Raw genomic sequence first — 22,395 nt, 5'->3', positions numbered from 1 at the left:
ACTATATATAACATATATAAAACTTTAAATTTTTATCATACAAAAATCCATGTTGATTTAAAATATAAGCCTTGCTGTTTTCTTAGTCTGGAAGGAGATTTCTATAATAAACAGTTAATTGGGATTAAAAAGTTTATAATTGCTATTTCACAGTTAAAGTTTTTTGTATAAGCAGAATGGAAAGAAATTAGATTTAAGAGTTTTAGGAAATAGAAGTTTAAGGATAAGCAGAGGAGTTAAGTATAAAAGTTGTTTGAGAATTGGGAAATCAGAAATAAAACTTGGAGGGTGAGGTGACAAACGCGGGTGCACACGGGCAAGCTGAGAGCCGGTGCCGCGTGGAGGGAATCGATCTCAGTAGAATTTGGAATTAAGTCGGACAGTGATCCATGCTTCTCAGGAGTGAGACCAGGCAGGAAGAGACGGGGCTTAAAGAATCGCTTTCCACTTCCCGATCGCTCGTATTATTTGTAGAAATTGTATTAGAAAGGTGAATAAATTGAGGACTGAGATTTTTTAAGAGGCATCCCATGTAAATACCAATCATTCAGCAGATCATCACGCACTCAACAGGGGTCAGAGCTTAGCCCAGCTAAGGAGACTTGGGCCTGGTACCAGGACTTCTGAAAAGCCAGAAGGCAGGGGACCAAGCTCCAGAAAGGGGTCCCATCCACAGGAAAGATTTGAGTAAGAGAAGAGCGGGAAGAGGTGCAATAGCCCAGCAAGACCTGTGGAAAACGCAGAGCTGCAGCTCCAAGCGTAATGGGATAGGCACAGGCGAAGAGGGTCGGACTGAAGTAAGCCTTAAGGGCTGCGGCCGAAAGTGCCTGTGCATGTGAGAGTATCAGAGATCTGTACATGAAAAGGTCAGTCCCTGGGACTCTGGGAGATCTTAACAGGAAAAAGAAAAAAGGAAGGAAGCTTTCCTAATTGTTTTGGTGGGTGGACTGGTGAGCGAATGGCGAGCCTGACAGCGCCTTTCTAAACACCGAGCCTTTAGGCACCAGATGTGGTGGGAGGGAACACCTTGGTGGGCCCAGCCAAGGTGGGGCCCTGAGGAATTAGCTATGCGACAGGATTAGAATAAAACGAAGTATATTGGTGGGAAGGGAACCCAGAAAAGGGGGTAGAGGCAGAGAAACGAGGAGAGAAAGAGAGCAAGGAAGAGAGCAGGAGACTGGACAGTGACATGACAGGGAGAGGGGTAACAAGAGGTTTTCTTATATGTCTGGCTCCTGGCTTGTACCTGGCAGTGGAGATACAAGCTGTTGCTAAGTAACGGGTGGGTGGAGCCTAAAGGAAAGGCTAACAGTGGGGGGACCGGGAGATGAGTAGGATTGGGGCGCATGATGTGAAATTCACAAAGAATCAATAGACAGTTAAAAATATATTCTGGTCAGGTGTGGTGACAAGCAGAGGGAGATGGATCTCTGAGTTCCAGGCCATCCTGATGTAGAGATACACAGGGATCCTGTCACCAAAAAATAAAGTTCTCAAATGGAAAAATTGGAAAAACAAACAAGCACAAAAGTACTTCTGTGCTCAGAAGCCATTTTGGAACAAGATAAATGGGGTTTTAGAAAAACTGAGACCATGTTTCCATAGTGTAGGGGAATGCTAGGGTGTTGAGGTGGGAGTGGGTGGGAGGGGGGAGCATCCTCATAGAAGCAAGGGGCGAGGACATGAGGGGAGGGGGACTGGGAAAGGGGGTAACATTTGAAATGTAAACACAAACTATCTAATAAAAAAAAGAGGGAGAAAGAAAGATGAGAAAAGAAAACACTCCAGCAGAGTTAGGTATGGTGGCTTGTAATCCCAGCACTCCAGAGGCAGAGGCAGGAGGATCAGGAGCTCAAAGGCCATCACAGTAAGGCTGAAACCAGCTTGAACCAAGCAGCGATACCCCACCACAGCCCCCTAAAAATGTAAATTTTGAGGCTGGGAACTGAGTCTCATAGCAACACTACAAAAGAAAAAAGTTACAATCCCTTTATATTGGAGACTTTAAATGAAGGCTAGAGTATAGAAATGCTGGGTTACCTGGGGTGTGGAGATGTTCAGTGATCATGTGGGTGTGGACTCAGCACGTTCAGTCAGCATGTGCCTCTAATATGGAGTCTCGAGGGAAAGCACCTCAGTGATACCATACCTGACCAGCATCCATGAGGTTCAATCCCAAGGACCTCACGAAAAGAAAAAAGGAAACAAAAAACTTCCTATATCGCCTAGAAATGCATTTATTCCAGGAAATGGATAAATAGTTATTCCCAAATAAACCAAAAATTAGGGGTGATCTGCCCTGAATGAGCTGAACGGGAGCTAAGCACCTCTGTCGACTGCAGGCTGACTCTCCCTGCGCTCCTGCCTGTTCCTATGGGCACGGGTCCTCTGTCAAGCCTCCCTGAAGAGGAAGCACCAAGCCCGAGGGAGGATGCACCAGCCCTCAGTTAACTATGTAACAGAGTCTCTCCGTGTTCTGAAGATTCCATATACCATGCCACTCAATGCAAGGAGCTCAGGGACACACAGTGGAGCTGAAGATGGTTGCCACTCCAGGACTCAAGTGGGTGGTAAGCCAAGTGACACTGGGCCTGCTGGACTCTGAGGTGGGATAGAGGGTGACAATTGTCTCTCAAATCTTTTCAGTTCCAGCACAGGCTGGAGTGCCCCTGGCTACGGGCCTGGCCTCTCCAACAGGGATTCAGCTATCAGTTCCTGATCGCCTGATGGTTCTTGGGCACGGCCACATATCTCAGCTTCTTCATGATGGAGGGCCAGCCCAGCAGCTGCTGGTCCCACATGTACTCTGGGGACAGCACCTTTGTCGGCTTATGGTATAGCAGGTACTTGTTCAAATGGCTCTCATCATGCCACACGGCCTCAATGCCATTGGCCTGGTCCTCCAGCATAGCCTGGTGGCAGGCCTTGGTGAGATGGTGCACCTCCAGCACTGACCCCCCAAAGAAGGCTCCCATATAGTAAAAGTCACCCTGGTCCCAGGGGATGTAGGCCTGGGACTGTGGCCGGCGCTCATAGGTAAAGGACTCTCGTCGGCTACGGTAGAAGCCAGGATGCAGGGTGCCAAAGAGCGCTGAGAGGATCTCCACACCCACGTGGTCCCTGAACTTCATGTCCACATCTGCACACACGAGGTAGTCCACCTCATGCTGAAAGCGCTGCTCTGAGAAGTGGCTGATCACCTCCATCCTGTGCATGGACACGTCCTGCCAGCGGGTGTAGTTGCGCACAGTTAGCACCACCAGCCGCCGTCCTGCGCCCAGGGGCACCTGTGGGACATCAGCTGGCCGGTCAGTGAACACATAGTAGATGACCTTGTGTCCCACCATGAAGTGCTGCTCTGCCGTCTCCAGGAAGAGCTTCAGGAACACCACATACCTGTGAGGGAGGACATGGGGGTACAGAGAGGTTTAACCCAGCTAAAACAAAACTTATCGGTGCATAGCGGCAGGCCGTGGAAACCATGGCTACCTGGAGGTTTGATCCTTCCTCTGTCCTGGCTACACTGCTGTTCTAACCCTCGTTTGCTGCAGAAGGTTGGAACATCAGCACCGTCTTAACAAGGAACACTGAGCTAGAAACCTGGAAGCCTTAAGCCAGGCAGCAGGGCTGATTCCTCAACTGGAGTTCCAGGCATATCTGCCACAGGTATCTGTTGTCTTGGCAACTCTGTGGCAAGCCACCTCTCTGTGAGTCTGCCACAAACACCCTCCCACAATGACAGCTCCATCCCAGTACCCACCACGCCTCATACACTTGCATCGCCCTGAGCAGAGCCTCTACTCATAGAGACCCACTTCAATCCCCAGTGGAACTGAATGGATACTTAAGGGCCAGAACCTGCACCCCCTCCTCTGTGGCATGTTGCAGGGACTTGTCTCAGGAGAGCAACAGGTCTCCATATCCCAGACCTTCCTCCTCAGAAGATGTATGGTACCTTCAGAAAAGGCACTGGGTAACTCACATACGTTCCTGAGAGTCTTCCCCCATGAACTCCACCAGAACAAGAATTGGTCTCACAGGGTAGACTGGAAAAGGGTGAAAGGCACCCATGAAACAAGGGCAAGCCTAAAACAAACCCTAGGTCCAAGGAAAAAAGCCTTAGATCCCAGGTTCTAAGTCATCTCCCAGCCCAAGATTTCACCTGCTTCATATGGCTGCCCCTCTCTGGATGACCCCCAGGACCATGTGTCCCCACCTGGCAAATGTGCAAAGCCCCCACTTAAATGCCAGAAATAAGCAAGTAGCAGTTTTCCCTGCATACAGGTGACCGTGGGGTTCCCAGCTAATCCCTTCAGAGGCCTTCTTTCCACAGACAAAGCAGCTACCCACACCTGGCAGGGTTCTTGCTGAGGTACTCAGCAGCACCCAAAGAAGGTTGTGCTTGTGTCTTCTTACTAAGAAGTCCTTGGTTCCTAGGCGCTCCAGACATTCGCAAGGTTCCTAAGGTCCCTCCAACCAATCCCTAAACATCTCTCAAGTCTGTTTAGTTCAAAGGACTCAGAACTATCCTTGGGTCTCACCCAGCACTGCAGGGAAGCACAATGTCTTTCTCATGTGCACGAATGGCTTCTCTCAGCACCCACAGCCTTCCACACTGTAATGCTGCCCTGTCCTGCTTCCCACAGGGCACAGGTCTTGCCTGTGGCCTAAAGTCAGCCTGACCCGGCGTCTCAGGGCTTCACAGGTCTACCCACGGTCCCCAAGGCTGAGAAAGTTAAATGTTTCACCCCAACCCTTGATGTCCACCTTGTCCTGCATCTGAGGGCACATTGGTGGCCATTGCTCTGCTGGCCTCCTGTCCTTTCCTGCCAGCTCTATGGATGAAGAGACCAACGTGGAGCCTGAGGGATGCGAATGGCACCTGGCTTATAGCACAGCAGGAAGGGCAGCTGGCCTGAGGCTCTGGGAAGAGGCAGAGACGGCTTCCTTCACCTGTTGGCCCACCAGAGCTCAGGAAGGTGGCAGAGTGAACAAACCCCTCCCCTGCTTCATCCTAAATACAAGCGCGGAGGTTGATATACTGTGCCTCCACTTGACCATTGTGTGTGCATATGTGAGGGCGCTCATGTATTGTATATTCTCATGTTTACCTGCCTGCGTGCATGTGTAAAGGCCAGAAGTTGACTTTGGGTATCTTTTGTCATCCATCTTATCTGTTCTTCAGACAGGGTCCCTTCATTGACTCTAAAGCTCACTGTTTGGATAGCCTGTCCAACAAGTAGGCTGGATCCACTTGTCTCTCCCCTCTCCCCACAGCTGAGATTACAGGTGCTGCCACCATTCCCAGCTTTTTCATGGGTGTTAGGGATAAAACTCATGTCCTCATGTACCTGAGGCAAGTGCTTTTCCCACTATCCATCTCCCCATCCCAAGATGCTTACTTTTTGATGGCAAACACAGTCAGTCCGATCGTGGTATTCCGAAGCCTGAACTGCTCGTTCAGTATGTCAATGTTGAAGGTCCCCTCCCAGACGATGGGAGCCAGCCAAGGAGTCAAGACAAGAACATCTGTCCTACTACATGAGGAGAGAGCCACCGGGAAGATGTGACCAAACATGGCTGCAGGGACCCGTCTCAGATCCCACACCCGCAGCTGCCCCCAAGGCTGGTCACCCACCCAGAATGGGGTTGTGCCAACCAAGCAGCAGCGATTCTCACTATCCCCACCGCAGCCATAAAGGCCACTGGGTTTACCATCACCACATCTCCCTCCACAGCCTTGAAAATCCCTGATGACGGAAACAGAAAATAAGCAGCAGGAGCCCAAATGTGAAAGAAGAGACAGAAGATAATCTGGGCCCCAGACCTGAATCAAACAACCCTAAGACAGCTGATGAAAGTTGGTCAAGGAGAATTATAATCAGGTCTTTGGGCTTTTCCTGAGTTTAATTTTTTCCTGAGACTAACTCAGGCCTTCAGTTATGCTACTGAACTATTCCCCGGGGCAAGCACATCGTCCTTTAGGACTCCTGCTCTACACATGCAGTGACTAAATCTACTCACGTGGGTGTCAGCACCCGTGGCTGGGGATAGGCCTTCCTGAAAAAGAAAACAGCAGAACCCAAGTTGACAGGAAGGTTATGGGATGCATGTCACTGGCTGCCATGCACCAGGCAACAGACCTACATGAGCAGTGGTAAGCAACCCACCCTGTCTGCTCATGATCCTGGGATCCAAGGATGAACCAAAGCAGGAAGATCACAGTCTTCCTTGACAGAAGGTAGAAAGAGGAAATCACTGGACACGTCTCAGCGCCCACCCTGCTGAAGGCTGGGCGATCTAAGGACTACTTTAATTCACAAGCTGGATGAAACTGAACACACCTATCCCTGGGAGATGCTGAGCACCCCCTGGGCCTGCAGCCTGCCTTGGTCCTGTCCCTGCTGGTGGCACAGGTCCTGGCTCTCTGTCTTTGTCAGGAACCAGTCCTGTCATCCGTGTAAAGTGATTCCACAAAGGGCCTGGGCCAATGTATGGCACTGAGCTGTCCCCACAAAAGATGTCAATCCCCAAGGGACGAAAACCACTTCTGCTAGCAAGCTGCATGCCCTATGATGGTGTGCAAACCAGAGAGCAGGGCTAGAATGGTGCTCGGCAGTAAGAGCCCTGGCTACTTTTGCAGAATTGCTGAGTTCAGTTCCCAGCATTCACCTGGAGACCCACAGCAGTCTGATTCCAGTTCCAGGGGACCATGGGCCCTTTTCTGGCCTCTTTGGGCACTGACATAAATGTGGTATACAGACATAAAGGCAGGCAACACACTCACACACTTAAAACCAGGGACCTCTAGAGAGACTGCCATAAAAGGTGGAACTGTGTCCCAAGACAAATGAAGGTGAGTGCTTTGCAGAGTGTAAAGCTGACACAAGAGGGAACTGGTGGGAGTAAGAATGTAGGGTAGTAGGGAGGCTGTGTAGTCTACTTGGAAGCACAGCATAGACAAAAACCAAGGCCAGAGCCCCAGTTCAACAGCATGCTTGGCTTGGAGGGAACACGGAGGGACTGGCTGCTGGAGAGTGTCAACAGGGTGGATCCAATCTCAGAAATCCTCCTACCTTCTGTTCTGAAGGATCATTAGCTACTAGAAGGAAAGCAGGCTTAATACAGACAAGCATGTGGCTGGTGCAAGGCCACAGAAGGCTCGGGAAAGCAGGCAAAGCCAGGGGATGCCTTCCCAAAAGACAGACTGACAGGGTCTGGAATTGGTGGGATGGAGAGGGTCTCCAACGTGGGTCTGGTTGTAGAAGGGAAAAGGCATTGCACTCAGCCGGCTGCTGGGAAGGTGGGTGAGGAGCAGAAGCTCTTGGAGCTGCCCAGGCAGGTACAGAGGGAGGAGGAGGCTGAAATCAGAGAACACAGATGCCCATTTAAGACAGCAGGGGGCAGCAGAAACTGCAGACGCAAAGGCACCATGGACCAAAAACTTCATCCAGCCAGTAATCTATCCCCCTACCCATGATCACACATACATACATACATATGACACATACACACATACAGACATGACACATACACATATGTGCATCTGTGTGTCTGTGTGTGTGTCTGTGTGTGTCTCAATGCCTACTCACCTGGTCACAGCTCCTGGGTACCCCCATTCCTGGCTTCTGAGGCTCAGGCACACGAAGCTGTGGGAAGGATATGCACAGGGGCTGCTGTTCAGGATACAGACCTGACACCAGCTCTCTGTCCCTCCCTCCAAATGCACCACTGAATCCAGCAGAGTGAGCACAGAAGATCCCAGTGGAGTTACAGAGCCAGGTAACAGGGAAAAGCAAGCTGACCCCACTGGAAGAAAAGACGGCAAGAGGAGGTGCCCGGGAGCAAGGTCTGCACAGGGACAACTCTGGTGCTGCAGACGGCCCCGACTCCATGCCAGACACCTACAACCCAAGACCATATCAAAGAGTATTCCTTGGCTGTGTCTACAGAAGCCCCAGTAGACATGACAGTGTCTTGCTCTCTGAGGGTTCATGGACCATTTACATTGAGAGAGGGCTGAACTCCACCAGGCCTGCCCTCCTCTCTTTCCCCAAGGCCCACCCTCAGAGTTAACCAAAAGACTGGGTGTCCAGCCCCATTCCCCTTTGGGGGATCAGAGGCTTCACTATGTGGACAAGCAAAGCTGGTCATGCCTCTGTGGGTGCCAAGCCAAGAGCACCCTCGTCATTGCTGTGGTAGTAGAAATGCATGCAGCTCACTGTCCCCATCAGGGTCTCAGCTGTTCCTTACCAAACTGGCTTCTTACCAAAAAAAGACTAAGACGAGCACCGTGAGGGGAAGGATTCCAAGATGAAGGGAGTAGCATTTCGGTCTTCCTGTAAAACTGCAGAACAGGATCCGGTTACTCACTGGCTTCTCAGCCCTGACCCCCCTCCAGGCCTGTCCTGAGATTCAGAGGTCGTCCGTACCCTGCAGCCACCACTGTATCTCAGGCAGCCCCAGTTCTGGCTAGAGCTCCAGCACCACTGAGCACAGAGAGGAAAGAAGGTTATCACTTCCCACTCGTGACTGCAGCTGTTCCCCTAAGTCTTTGGGGTCCCCTTGGGCCCTCACATCCTCATGACTCTGAGCACTCCCTCCATGGTCAACTGAAATAAACCAAAATGAATACCTTGTTGTCACTGCTGGCTCCTTTACAGGAAGCTAGGACCAGTTCCCCTCTGACCCCATACACAGGGACAGCAACTCCTCATTCTAGTGAAATTCTCTGACGTGTGAAGGTTGAAACCCAGAGATGATGTGTACTAGGTAAGAGTTCTACCACTGACCTATGCCCCCAACACCTCAGATGATTTTGATGTCTCTCGACGTTATGTGTTCTCATAATCAAGTCCACATAGTCCTAAAAGACACACATATAAATAGATTCATAGGCCAGCTCTGGAGAAGGCTCTGTGGGTGAAGTTTTTGCCACAGCCACACAAGCATGAGGACCTCGTTCGTATCCCCAGAGCCTATGTAAATACCAGACATCGAGTAGTCCCAACACTCCTACGATGAGGTGGGAAAAGAAAATGGGAAAATTCATGAGAGCTCACAGGCCAGTTAGCCTGGCGTATACAGTGAGGAAGAAGAGAAGAGAACCTGCCTCAAACAAACACAAGGCAAGGATGGATACCCATGGTTGTCCTCTGACCTTCATGGGCACCCACACTCCCAGGACATGTCCCATCCCAGCCAGCAACTTTCCCTTTTCACCTACCCGATGTGGTAATTTGTATTAAACATTTTTGTATTTATTTAGTGTATGTGTGTGTGTGTGTGTGTGTGTGTGTGTGTGCACTCCTGTGAATGAAACAGAGCACAGAGAGGTCAGAGGACAAGTTGTGTGGGGGGAGGGGGTCGTATTTCTCCTTTTATGATGTGAGTTCTAGGGATTGAACTCAGGTCATCACATTTGGCCAAAACGACCTTTACCCCCCGAGTCATCTCATTTGTCACTTCTTAGATTTTCTCTCCACGTCTCCAAATCCCCTCATAATGGAACCCCTGATTTCTTATATTTTTGGCTATGAGTCTAGCCTTTAATGACTGAGCCCAGAACCCCTGATTTCTAAAGGATCCTAGAATCATAGAATGAGAAGGCAACATTTAAACTTTATTTGTTCTCATTATGTTCTGCCCACCCCACCCCCCTGTACAGTTACTAGTTTAGCTGTAGAGAAATCTAACTGACAGGAGTTTTTGTCCATTTTTGAAATAGTTGCTCCTTTTTAATTTCTGGAGTGAAGAGATGGCTCTACTGTTAAGAGCACGGACTGCTCTTCCAGAGGACCAAGGTTCACATCCACCTGTCAGCTCACGACTGTCATTCAGTCCAGTCCCACAGTATCCAATGCCCTCTTCTGGCCTCCACAGGCACTGAACACACACGGTACACATATATGCAGGCAAAACACACACACAAATAAAGTAAAAATAAAAGATGAAAAAAGCACTTTCTTCATGATTGTTTGAGACAGGGCTTCTTTATATAGCCCTGGCTGTTCTGGAACTTACCCTACAGAGCAGGCTGGCCTCAAACTCAGAGAGGTCCACCTGTCTCTGCCTCCTGAAGATATGAGCCACCAGCTTAAAAATAAAAATTTAAAAAAAAACTTCTTTGGGGGTTGGGGATTTAGCTCAGTGGTACAGCGCTTGCATAGGAAGCACAAGGCCCTGGGTTGGTCCCCAGCTCTGAAAAAAGAACCAAAAAAAAAAAAAAAAAAAAAAAAAAAAACTTCTTTGGAGTATAATTTCTATCTAATAAAATGTGCCCATTTTAGATAAAGTTTGATAAACTTTGAACAACCCCCCTTGCTGTCTATGACCCTACATTTCCTTTCTCATCTACATAGTAGGCATGGGACACATGTGCTGCCTTGTCTGACTGCTTATATAACACAATGCTGCTGAGACTCACCACTAGGTCATGTGAATTCTTGGAGAATCACTGGGGTTCGTTGCCTTCCAGCCTAATTGAGAAACCTGAGTCTCAAGATAGAGAGAGACCCTACCTCAAAGGAATCACTAGAAAGTGATAACGGAGGACACCTGATACCTTGTACTGGCACTCATAGGCACAGACACACACACACACACACACACACACACACACACACACACACACACCCTACACCTTTCTTAAAAACCACTGACTGAAAATCCCAGCATGGATTCTGAAGGGTTCACAAAGGCCCACCTCTACCTAAGGAGCCATTTACAACTCACAACTGTGGGAAGGGAAGAGTCCTCTTTCTTCAGGAAGACAGCCCCTGAGAAGCTACTCATGCTCCCATAGCTGACCCTACATCCAGGCACATACAAGTGGTACTAAGTGGACTTAGTGGGTTTTAAAAGAACCACATTTGTGTGGAATCTTATGTGGAATATGCTGCAGGTGGTAGGAGGGGAAGAGAGGAGGAGCTAGAGGGATAAGCGGTTGATTTGATCAAAACATGTATATGCATGTATGAAATCCTCAAACAATAAAAAGTAAATCTAAAATAAGAAAAACTATTTTCTCTAAGCAATCAAGTTGACGAGACAGCTCAGCAGTTCAGAGAGCACATTGCATAGCTGAGGACCCAAATTCAACTCTCATCACCCTCTCAGGTGGCAAACAGTCTCCATAATTCCAGCTCCAAGAGGGTCTGCCTGTGCGCATAGCCACAGACAGACACATCCACAGCCACATAATTTTAAAGTAATAAAATTAAATCTTTAAACCTAAAACCACTTGACCAGTGTGTGGGGCCAAGATTGGACTATGCATCCAGTCTATGGAACTGTAGTCTACCCTGACCCAACCTGCAGGGACAACTGTGGCCGTGTGATATAACCTGAAGGGCAATTCCTCCAGCTATGCTTTTGCTTTTACAAATATTTTGAAACCTTTGACTCTCTGTCTATTTTCAACCTTTGAATTTTCATTTAAGGTTTAGAGTCAGTTTGTTGATTTCTATACAAATTTCCCTGGAGTTTTGCATGGTGTGATGCAGCCTAGGCAGAAGGCAGCTTAGCAACATTAGATCTTCCCACCTATGCATGGGGTGACCGTATTCAGTTCTGTAACCAATATTCAATGTATAGGCATTAGTTTGTCACTAACCACTCTTGTCTTCAGATGTTACTGAAAATGATACTATTTTCATTTGATGTTTAATAACTTTTAAAAGTATCATACTAATAAAACCAATTTATGCATTGACTTTGGTTCATGAAACCTTGTTCAGCTGACGTAGTCGCTGAGCCTGTCACACGTAGAGATGAGACATGAAAACAGAAGTACAGAGGATCAGGGAAACTGAGGCCACACCACAGAGCGGAGAAGCCAGCTGTCAGGAGCCTGCAGAGAAGAAACTGAGAAAATGAACAGCAGGTGCGCAGCTTAATTTAAGGCCAGAGGGACATTCTTTCTTGTTGATTTGAAAGAAGTGATGACACACTGTAACATAAATAAATGAACGTTCACGACACTGACACCATAGATAAACATTTATGGCAAAATTAACAAAGCTGAGAAAATAGACACAGACAAGAGAAAACAGAGGTGAGTGGCTATAGCCAAGCTAAAAGTCTGGGGCGGACAGTGACTCAGGATCAAGAAAACAGAAGAAAAGTCTCTTCCTCTAATCCCCTCCTGCTGCCCTTAGCCACTTTCCACACAAGTGTGTTTCTTTAAAAACCCACTAAGTCCACTTAGTACTACCTGTATGCTCTTGGATGTAGGATCGTCTATGGGAGCATGAGTAGCTTCTCCGGGCTGTCTTCCTCAAGAAAGTGGACTCTTCCCTCCCCACAGCTGTGAGTTACCATTAGGCAGAGGTGGGGCTTCATGAGCCCTTCACCATCCATGCTGAAATATTCAGTCAGTGGTTTTTAAGAAAGGGGTGTGTGTGTGTGTGTGTGTGTGTGTGTGTGTGTGTGTGTGTATGCATGTGAATGTGTGAGTGAATGGCAGTGTGGGTGCACACAGAACAGCCAAGCTCACTTCTGATGACACCACAAACAGAAAAGTGTAAAAATTATACCAAAAGTAAAGGAAACAGATAATAAAGATGAGAGCAACACTCAATAAGCCAGAAAGAAACAAAGACAAAATCAAAAGTCCCAATATTAATTCTCTGAAAAAATTAGTAAAATCAGAAAAGTAGTGGCTGATCAGATATTGAGAAACGAGCCAGGTAGTGGTGACTTACACCTTTATTCCCAGCACTCAGGAGGCAGAGACAGTTGGGTCTCGGAGCTCGAGAACAGCCTGAACTCTAAAGTGAGTTCTTGGACAGCCAGGGCTGTTACACAGAGAAATCCTGCTGGAAAAAAAAAACAAAAACAAACAAAAATTCATGAGAGATTAATGAATAAAATCAAAATGAAAGAGGAGCACCAATGCTCATAGAAAATGCTCAGAAAAAAAATATGAGTCTGACCGTGACACTGAAGCCTGAAAGCCCAGATGTGACCCCAGGTGCATAATCAGAAAGTAGGGAGATAATTGCAATCAACATGGACTTCGGATGTCTAGCCTCCAGGAACAAGGCATGCTGTGGGAGCAGGAACACTTTCTCAGTGATATATCTGCTTTCTAAACACTTACTGTACATTAAGAATATATGGGGCATTTCTGTTCCCACCTGTGCCGGGACAGAGCCCAGGTGCTGGACCGGATGACACACAGCCCACACTTGCAGCTCTACTCCCCAGGTATTCTGACAGATCCAAGATCGCAGGATCACAGGATTGCAGGATCACAGGAAGGGGAGGCTCCAGTCAGAGACAGTAAGGCCAGAAAACACCAGAAATAACCAGATGGTGAAAGACAAGCGTAAGAACATAAGCAACAGAACCAATTTGACTTGGCAACATCAGAACCCAGTTCTCCCACCACAGCAAGCTCTAGATATCCCAACACACCTATAAATCAAGATTCAGATCTTAATTCTCATTTCATGAAGTTGATAGAGGAATTTAAGAAGGACATAAAGAGAGTGTGGAAAGAAATTAAAATTGTGTTCTCTCTTAAAGAAATTTAGGAGAACACAGTAAACAAGTAGAAGCCCTTAAAAAGGAAACACATAAATCACTTAAAGAGTTACAGGAGAACACAAACAGGTGAAGGAAATGAACAAAACTGTTCAAAGATCTAAAAATGGAAATAGAATCATTAAAGGAAGCTCAAAGGAAGAAATCCCTGGAGATGGAAATCCTAGGCATGAAAATGGGGGTCACAGATGCAAGCATCACCAAGAGAATACAAGAGAAAGAAGAAAGATTCTCAGGTACAGAAGATACACTAAAGGACATCAACACAACAACAGTCAAGGAAAATACAAAAAGCAAAATGTTCCTATCTCAAAACATGCAAGAAACCCAGGACACAATGAAAAGACCAAAGCCAATAATAGTAGATATAGAATAAAGTGAAGATTTCCAACTTAAAGGGCCAGCAAACATCTTCAACAAAAGCATAGAAGAAAACTTCCCTAACCTAAAGAAAGAGATGCCCATGAACATACAAGAAGCCTGCAGAACTCCAACTGGACAGAAAAGAAATTCCTCCCGTCACATAATAATTAAAACACCAAATGCACAAAACAAAGAAAGAATATTAAAAGCAATAAGGGAAAAAGGACAAGTAACATATAAAAGCAGACCTACCAGAATTACACCAGACTTCTCACCAGAGACTCTAAGCCAGAAGACCTGAGCACTCTAAGAGAACAAAAATGGCAGCCCAGGCTACTATACCCAGCAAAATTTAAAATAACCATAGATGGAGAAACCAAGGTATTCCAAGACAAAACCAAATTTAAAAAATATCTTTCCTCAAATCTAGCCCTACAGAGGATAACAGAAGGAAAAGTCCAACACATGGAGAGAAACTACATCCAAGAAAAGGCAAGAAATTCTTCACAAAAAAAAAAAAAAAAAGAAGAAGAAGAAGATAAAAACACAAACATAATTCCACCTCTAACAACAAAAGGAACAGGAAGCAACAATCATTTGTCCCTAATATCTCTCAATATCAATGGACTCAATTCCCCAAAACAAAGGCATAGGGTATGCCTTTTAAACTGTATGCTCTAGTATTATAGATGGTGGACAGTACTGTCCCATACCCCTGTGAATGTAAAATAGTTTGTACCTACTTCATGATACGTAGTAGTGACCGTGCTTTATCAGACCTGTTTTTTTTTTTTTTTTTTTTTTTGGTTCTTTTTTCGGAGCTGGGGACCGAACCCAGGGCCTTGCGCTTCCTAGGCAAGCGCTCTACCACTGAGCTAAATCCCCAACCCCATCAGACCTGTTTTTAATGATGTTCTTCAGAATGTGTTCTTTCCAGATGACAATTGAGAAGCTAATGTTAAGAAAAAATGGTGCCAGGTACCACAAGAGTAACAGAACTATGCTGTTTTCTGGGGTTTTGTTTTTTACTTTTTTTAATGGAGTGTGCTGGATGTCTCTACAATTTTGTTCAAAAGACTGCAGAACCTGGAAAAGCTGTAGCTGCTGTTGATGCACAACACACTGCTATCATTGATTTTATATAAATATATTTTTTTTTAATTTTTGGAAACTTTAGCTGTGCTGTCAAATTTGGAAAAAAGTACCCCAGTTTACTGTGTTGAGCTGGCATTGTACAGAAATTAACAGTCATATTGGTCTAGAAATGTTGAACTTAATTTTTTCCATTTGTACAGGGGTGACAAACTGTACTAAATATGCAAGGTCTTATCTATGTGGGTTTGATACAAAAACTAATAAAGTATTCTTTAAATAATACTAAAAAAAGAATAGTGTAACAGACTGGATATGTAAACAGGATCCGGAATTTTGCTGCATACACGAAACACACCTCAGAGTCAAAGATAGACATTACCTCAGAATAAAAGGATGGGAAATTTTTTCCCAAGCAAATGGTCACAAGAAAAAAGCTGGAGTAGCCATTCTAATTTCCAACAAAATAGTCTTTCAAGCAAAAGTTGTCAGAAAAAGATGGCAGGCACTACATACTCATCAAAGAAAAGACTCCACCAAGATGAACTCTCAATTCTGAGCACCTAGGCCCAAATGCAAGGAGACCCAGACTTGTAAAAGAAATGTTACTAAACCTCAAAGCACATACTGAACCTCATTAATAATAGTAGGAGATTTCAACACCCCATTCTTACCAATGCACAGTTCACGGAAACAGAAACTAAACAAAGACACAGTGAAACTAAGTTATGAACCAAATGGATTCTACAGAACTTCTACAGAAGATTTCATCTTAAAACAAAAGAATATACCTTCTTCTCAGCACCTCATGGAATGTTCTCCAAAACTGACCATATAATTGGTCACGAAACTCCTCAACAGATACAAGAACACTGAATTAATCCTATGTATTCTATTGGACACCACGGACTAAGGCTAGTCTTCAATAGCAACAAAACAACAGAAAACCCACATATACGTGGAAGCCAAACAACTGTCTACTCAATGATAATTTGGTCAGGGAGGAAATAAAGAGAATACAGACTTTTAGAATGTAGTGAAAATGAAAGCACAAAATACCAAAACTTATGGGACACAATGAAAGCAGTGCTTTTCACTCATGGCTCTGAGTGCCTCCACAAAGAGACTGGAGAGAGCATACATTAGCAGCTTGACAGCACACATGAAAGCTCTAGAACAAAATGAAGCAAATACACCCAAGAGGAGTAGATGACAAGAAATAATCAAACTCAGGGCTATAATCAACAAACTAAAAATAAAAAGAACTATACAAAAATATCAACAAAACTAGGAGCTAGTTCTTTGAGAAAATCAACAAGATAGATAAACCCTTAGTCAGACTAACCAGAGGACACAGAAACAGTGTCCGAATTAACAAAATTAGGAATAAAAAAAAAAAGGAGACATAACAACAGAAACTGAGGAAATTAAAAACAATCAGACCCTACTACAAAAGTTTATAATCAACAAAACTGGAAAACCTAGATGAAATGGATGATTTCCTAGACAGATAAAAGGTACCAAAGTTTAAAATCAGGATCAGATAAATCATCTAAACAGCCCCATAACCCCCAAGGAAATTGAAGCAGTCATTAAAAGGATCCCAACCAAAAAAAGTCCAGGGTCAAATGGTTTTAGTGCAGAATTCTATCAGATCTTCAAAGAAGATCTAATATCAATACTCCTCAAATTATTCCATAAAATATAAACAGAAGGAACACTACTCAATTCTTTCTATCAAGCCACAGTTACACTGATACCTAAACCACAAAAAAAAAAAAATCAAAGAAAGAGAACTACAGACCAATTTCCCTTATGAATATCGATGCAAAAATACTCAATAAAATTCTCACAAACCGAATCCAAGAACACATCAAAACGATCATCCACCATAATCAAGTAGGCTTCAACCCAGGAATGTAGGGATGGTTCAATATACAGAAATCCATCAATGTAACCCACTATATAAACAAACACAAAGAAAAAAACCACATGATCATCTCCTTAGATGCTGAGAAAACATGTGACAAAATTCAACACCCATTCATGTTAAAAGTATTGGAGAGGGGGCTGGAGAGATGGCTCAGCAGTTAAGAGCACTGACTGCTCTTCCAGAGGTCCTGAGTTCAATTCCCAGCAACCACATGGTGGCTCACGACCATCTGTAAAGAGATCCAATGCCCTCTTCTGGTGTATCTGAAGACAGCTATAATGTACTTATATATAATAAATGAATAAATCTTTTTTTAAAAAAGTATTGGAGAGATCAGGAATTCAAGGTGCATACCTAACTATGATAAAAACAATATACAGCAAACCAATAGCCAACATCAAGCTAAATGGAGAGAAACTTAAAGCAATCCCACTAAAATCAGGGACTAGACAAAGCTGCCCATTCTCTCCCTCCCTATTCAATAAAGTACTGGAAATCCTAACCAGAGCAAATAGACAACAAAAAGAGATCAAAGGGATACAAATTTGGGGGAGGACGTCAAGATATGACTATCTGCAGATGATATGGTAGTATTCATAAGTTACCCTCAAAATTCTACCAGAGAGCTCCTACAGTTGATAAACAACTTCAGCAAAGTGGATGGATATAAAATTAAGTCAAACAAATCAGTGGCCTTACTCTACTAAAAGGATAAAAGGGCTGAGAAAGAAATTGGGGAAACAGCACCCTTCACAATAGTCACAAATAATATAAAGTATCTTGGTTTGATCTTGGTGAAAGATCTGTATGACAAGAACTTCAAATCCCTGAAAAAAATAAATCAAAGAAGGCCTCAGAAGATGGAAAGGTCTTCCATGCTCATGGATTAACATAGTAAAAATATTTACTATAATTAAATATCATCTCACCAAAAGCAATCTACAGATTTAATGAAACCCCCATCAAAATTCCAACTCAATTCTTCATAGAGTTAGAAAAGGCAATTCTAAAATTCATTTGGAATAACAAAAAACCCAGGAGAGCAAAAACTATTCTCAGCAATAAAAGAACTTCTGGGGGAATCACCATCCCTGACCACAAGCTATACTATAGAGCAGTAGTGATAAAAATGACATGGTGTTAGCACAGAGACAGGCAGGTAGATCAATGGAACAGAACTGAAGACCCAGAAATGAACCCACACACCTATGGTCACTTGATCTTTGTCAAAGAAGCTAAATCCACCCAGTGGGGAAAAAACACAGCATTTTCAACAAATGGTGCTGGTTCTGCTGGAAGTCTGCACATAGAAGAATGCAAATCGACCCATTCTTATCTCCTTGTATAAAGCTCAAGCCCAAGTGGATCAAGGACCTCCACATAAAACCAGATACACGCAAACTAATAGAAGAGAAAGTGGGGAAGAGCCTTGAATAATTGGGCACAGGGAAAACTTCCTGAGCAGAACACCAATGGCTTATGTTTTGAAAGCGACAATCGGCAAATGGGACCTCATAAAATTGAAAAGCTTCTGCAGAGCAAAGGACACTGTCAAGAGGAAAAAACAGCAACCCACAGATTGGGAAACGATATCTACCAACCCTACATGTGTTAGAAATATTCAAAGAACTCAAGAAGGTAGACTCCAGAGAACCAAATAAACTTATTAAAAAGTAGAGTACAGAGCTAAACAGAGAATTTTCAACCAAGGAATCTCGAATGGCTGAGAAGCACTTAATGAAATGTTCAATATCTTTAGTCATCAGAAAATTGCAAATCAAAACAACCCTGAGATTCCACCTCACACCAGTCAGAATGGCTAAGATAAAAAGAACCCAGGTGACAGCACATGTTGGCAAGGATGTGGAGAAAGAGGAACACTCCTCCATTGCTGGAGGGATTGCAAACTGGTACAGCCACTCTGGAAATCAGTCTGGAGGTTCCTGAGAAAACTGGAAATAGTTTTTTCCTGAGCTATACCACTCCTAGGCATATACTTAAAAGATGCTCTAACATATAACAAGGGCACATGCTCCACTATGTTCATAGCAGCCTTACTTATAATGGCCAGAATCTGGAAACAACCCAGATGTCCCTCAACAGTAGAATGGATACAGAAAATGTGGTACATCTACACAATGAAGTACTATACAGCGATAAAAAAACAATGAACTCATGAAATTCGCAGACAAATGGGTGGAACTAGAAAATATCATCCTGAGTGAGGTATCACAGACACAAAAAAGACACATGGTATACACTCACTAATAAGCGGATACTAGCCCAAAACCTTACAGTGCCCATAATACCACTCACATAATACCGCAGAGCATATGGAGCATAGAAGGAAGGAAGACCAGACGGTGGATGGTTCAGTCCTGCATTGAGGGGGGACCAGGACGATTGTGGGAGGTGGAGGGAAAGGGGAACATGGAGGGAGAAAGGAGGGGGAGGAAATAAGGGAGGCAGTATCAGCAACTTGAGGAGATGTGAGGGAAGTACAAAGGGTCAGGAAATAGAACAAAAGTATGTAGCCAGGGGGATGAGGAACTGGAGATAGCCACCAAAGAGTGCCAGACACCAGAGAAACGTGAGGCTCCTAGGAGCCAACGGAGATGACTTTAGCCAAAGGGAGCAGAGAAGGGGGAGATAGACCTGTAGAGACCACCTCCAGCAGACAGGCATGGCCCCCAGTTGAAGAATGGCGACACCCACCCATCTCAAAGGGTTTTTTATTGGGTATTTTATTATTTACATTTCAAATGTTATGCCCTTTCCCAGTTTCCCCTCTGGAAATCCCATATCCCATCCTCCCTCCCCCTGTTTCTATGAGGGTGCTCCCACGCCCACTCTTACCTCCCCGCTCTGGCATTTTCCTACACTGGGGCATCAAGCCTTCTCAGGTCCAAGGGCCTCTCCTCCCATTGATGTCCAACAAGGCCATCCTCTGCTACATATACGGCTGGAGCCAGGGGTCCCTCGATGTGTACTCTGGTTGGTGGTTTAGCCCTGGAAGCCCTGGGCGTGCGGGGTCTGGTTCATTGATACTGTTCTTCTAACGAGTTGCAAACCCCTTCAGTTCCTTCAGTCATTTCTCTAACTCCTCCATTGGGGACCCCATGCTCAGTCCAATGGTTGGCTTTGAGCATCTGTCTCTGTATTTGTCAGGCTCTAGCAGTACCTCTCAGGAAAGAGCTTTACCAGGCTCCTGTCAGCATGCACTTCTTGGCATCTGCAATACTGTCTGGGTTTGGTGTCTGTATATGGGATGAATCCCTAGGTAGGGCAGTCTCTGGATGGCCTTTCCTTCAGTCCCTGCTCCACACTTTGTCCTGTATTTCCTCCCTTGAGAATATTGTTCCCTCTTCTAAGAAGAACTGAAGCATTCACCTTTTGGTCTTTCTTCTTATTGAGCTTCATAATGTCTGTGAATTGTATCTTGGGTATTCTGAGCTTTTTGCCTACTATCCACTTATCAGTGAGTTCATACCATGTGTGTTCTTTTGTAACTGGGTTATCTCACTCAAAGTGATATTTTCTAGTTCCATCCATTTGCCTAAGAATTTCATGAAGTCATTGTTTTTAAAAGCTTAGTACTCCAGTGTGTAAATGTACATTTTCTGTATCCATTTCTCTGTTGAGGGACGTCTGGGTTGTTTCCAGCTTCTGGCTATTATAAATAAGGCTGCTATGAACATAGCGGATCATGTGTCCTTGTTATACGGTGGAGCATCTTTTGCGTGTACACCCATCACCAGTCAACAAGTGGGACCTTATAAAACTGCAAAGCTTTTGTAAGGCAAAAGACGCTGTCAATAGGAAAAAATGGCAACCAACAGATTGGGAAAAGATCTTTACCAATCCCACATCCAACAGAAGGCCAATATCAAATATATACAAAGAACTCCAGAAGTCAGACTTCAGAGAACCAAATAACCCTATGAAAAATGGAGTACACAGCTAAACAAAGAATTCTCAACTGAGGAATCTCGAATGGCTGAGAAGCACCTAAAGAGATGTTCAACATCCTTAGTCATCAGGGAAATGCAAATCAAAGCAACCCTGAGATTCCACCTCACACCAGTCAGAATGACTAAGATCAAAAACTCAGGGGGTTGGGGATTTAGCTCAGTGGTAGAGCGCTTGCCCAGGAAGCGCAAGGCCCTGGGTTCGGTCCCCAGCTCCGAAAAAAAAGAACCAAAAAAAAAAAAACAAACAGGTGACAGCAGATGCTGCTGAGGATGTGGAGAAAGAGGAACACTCCTCCATTGCTGGTGGTACTGCAAACTGGTACAACCATTGTGGAAATCAGTCTGGCGCAGTTCCTCAGAAAATTGGACATAGTACTACCTGAGGACCCAGCTATACCACGCCTGGACATACATCTCAAAGGGTTTTTAACCCAGAAATGCTCCTATCCAAAGGAAGAACAGGGACAAAAAAATGGAACAGAGACTGAAGGAAGGGCCAACCAAGGACTGCCCTACCTGGGGACCCCTCATGTCTGCAGACACCAAACCCAACACTGTTGCTCTGGTCAAGAAGCACTTGCTGACAGGAACCTGAGGTAGTCAAGACAGCAACTGACCAATGCAGATGTGGATTCTTGGAGCCAACCATCAGGAGGAGCTCAGGGAACCTGGTGTGGGAGCTGGTGGAAGGACTGGAGGAGCAGAAAGGAATTGCAACTCCATTGGAAGAACAACATGGGCTGGCCTGACCACCCAGTTCTCCCAGATTCTAGACCACCAACCAAGGAGTGTACCTGGAGGAATCCATGGCTCCAGTTACACATATAGCAGAGGATGGCCTTGCCTGACAGCAATGGGAGGGAAGGCCCTTGGTCCTGGGGAGGCTTGATGCTCCAGCATTTGGGAGGGGGAGTGTGGATGGGTGGGGGAGCACTCTCATACAGGCAAAGGGAAGGGGGAAGGGCAGATGTGGGATGGGGGATTGGTGAAGGAGTAACCAGGAAGTGGGATATCATTTGAGATGTAAATGAATGGAATGATAATAATAAACAAATATATATATGTATATATATATATATATATATATAAAATAGGAATATATTAAGAGTTAGGCATGTTGGCGCAGGCCTTTAATTCCAAAACTTTGTGGTCAGCACAGCTCCGTTCAGCCTTCCCACTGTGTGTCTCCAAACCTTCCCATAGCAACAAGGGAGTGCCTCACCCCTTCACAACCCAAGGGCTTCCTGACACATCAGTGAACCCAAGGACAGCATGGCCGACTGAGCACTAACACTGTGACTGTTGGAATCTTGTGTGTCCTGCTCTGAGTGACTCCATGTTGTATAAATCAGGGTGGGGGTTGTTTGTTCATTGGAGGTTTTTGCCAATGCTTTGCCAATGCTCCATCATCTGTCCAGCAACACCCATCCAGCACTGAATGACAAGTGCCTTATTCCTCGAAATAAAAATGAAGTTACCGTAGCATGC

General features: G+C 45.1%; 1 protein-coding gene across 2 annotated transcripts in view; it reads right to left on the bottom strand.

Annotated features, from left to right (window-relative positions):
* Positions 1-2,307: 2,307 nt before the first annotated feature.
* The window catches only part of Abo (ABO, alpha 1-3-N-acetylgalactosaminyltransferase and alpha 1-3-galactosyltransferase), a 29,980-nt gene continuing 9,892 nt past the window's right edge, over positions 2,308-22,395 (bottom strand). The window contains exons 2-6 of one of the 2 annotated variants that reach the window (XM_032903014.1): positions 8,270-8,339; positions 7,593-7,649; positions 6,025-6,060; positions 5,403-5,537; positions 2,308-3,396 (exon numbers count right to left, since the gene is read on the bottom strand). In XM_032903014.1, coding sequence (XP_032758905.1) covers positions 2,709-3,396; positions 5,403-5,537; positions 6,025-6,060; positions 7,593-7,649; positions 8,270-8,339 — 986 coding nt within the window. In that variant the 3' untranslated portion in view covers positions 2,308-2,708. Of the gene's footprint in view, positions 3,397-5,402; positions 5,538-6,024; positions 6,061-7,565; positions 7,650-8,269; positions 8,340-22,395 lie in introns of those variants that run through there. The other variant, XR_004387968.1, reaches the window with a different exon arrangement.

This window comes from Rattus rattus, chromosome 5 (genome assembly GCF_011064425.1).
Source record: "Rattus rattus isolate New Zealand chromosome 5, Rrattus_CSIRO_v1, whole genome shotgun sequence".
Taxonomy (NCBI): domain Eukaryota; kingdom Metazoa; phylum Chordata; class Mammalia; order Rodentia; family Muridae; genus Rattus; species Rattus rattus.
Note: the sequence above shows the minus strand (reverse complement) of the source record. Positions and strands in the feature narration are given on the sequence as shown.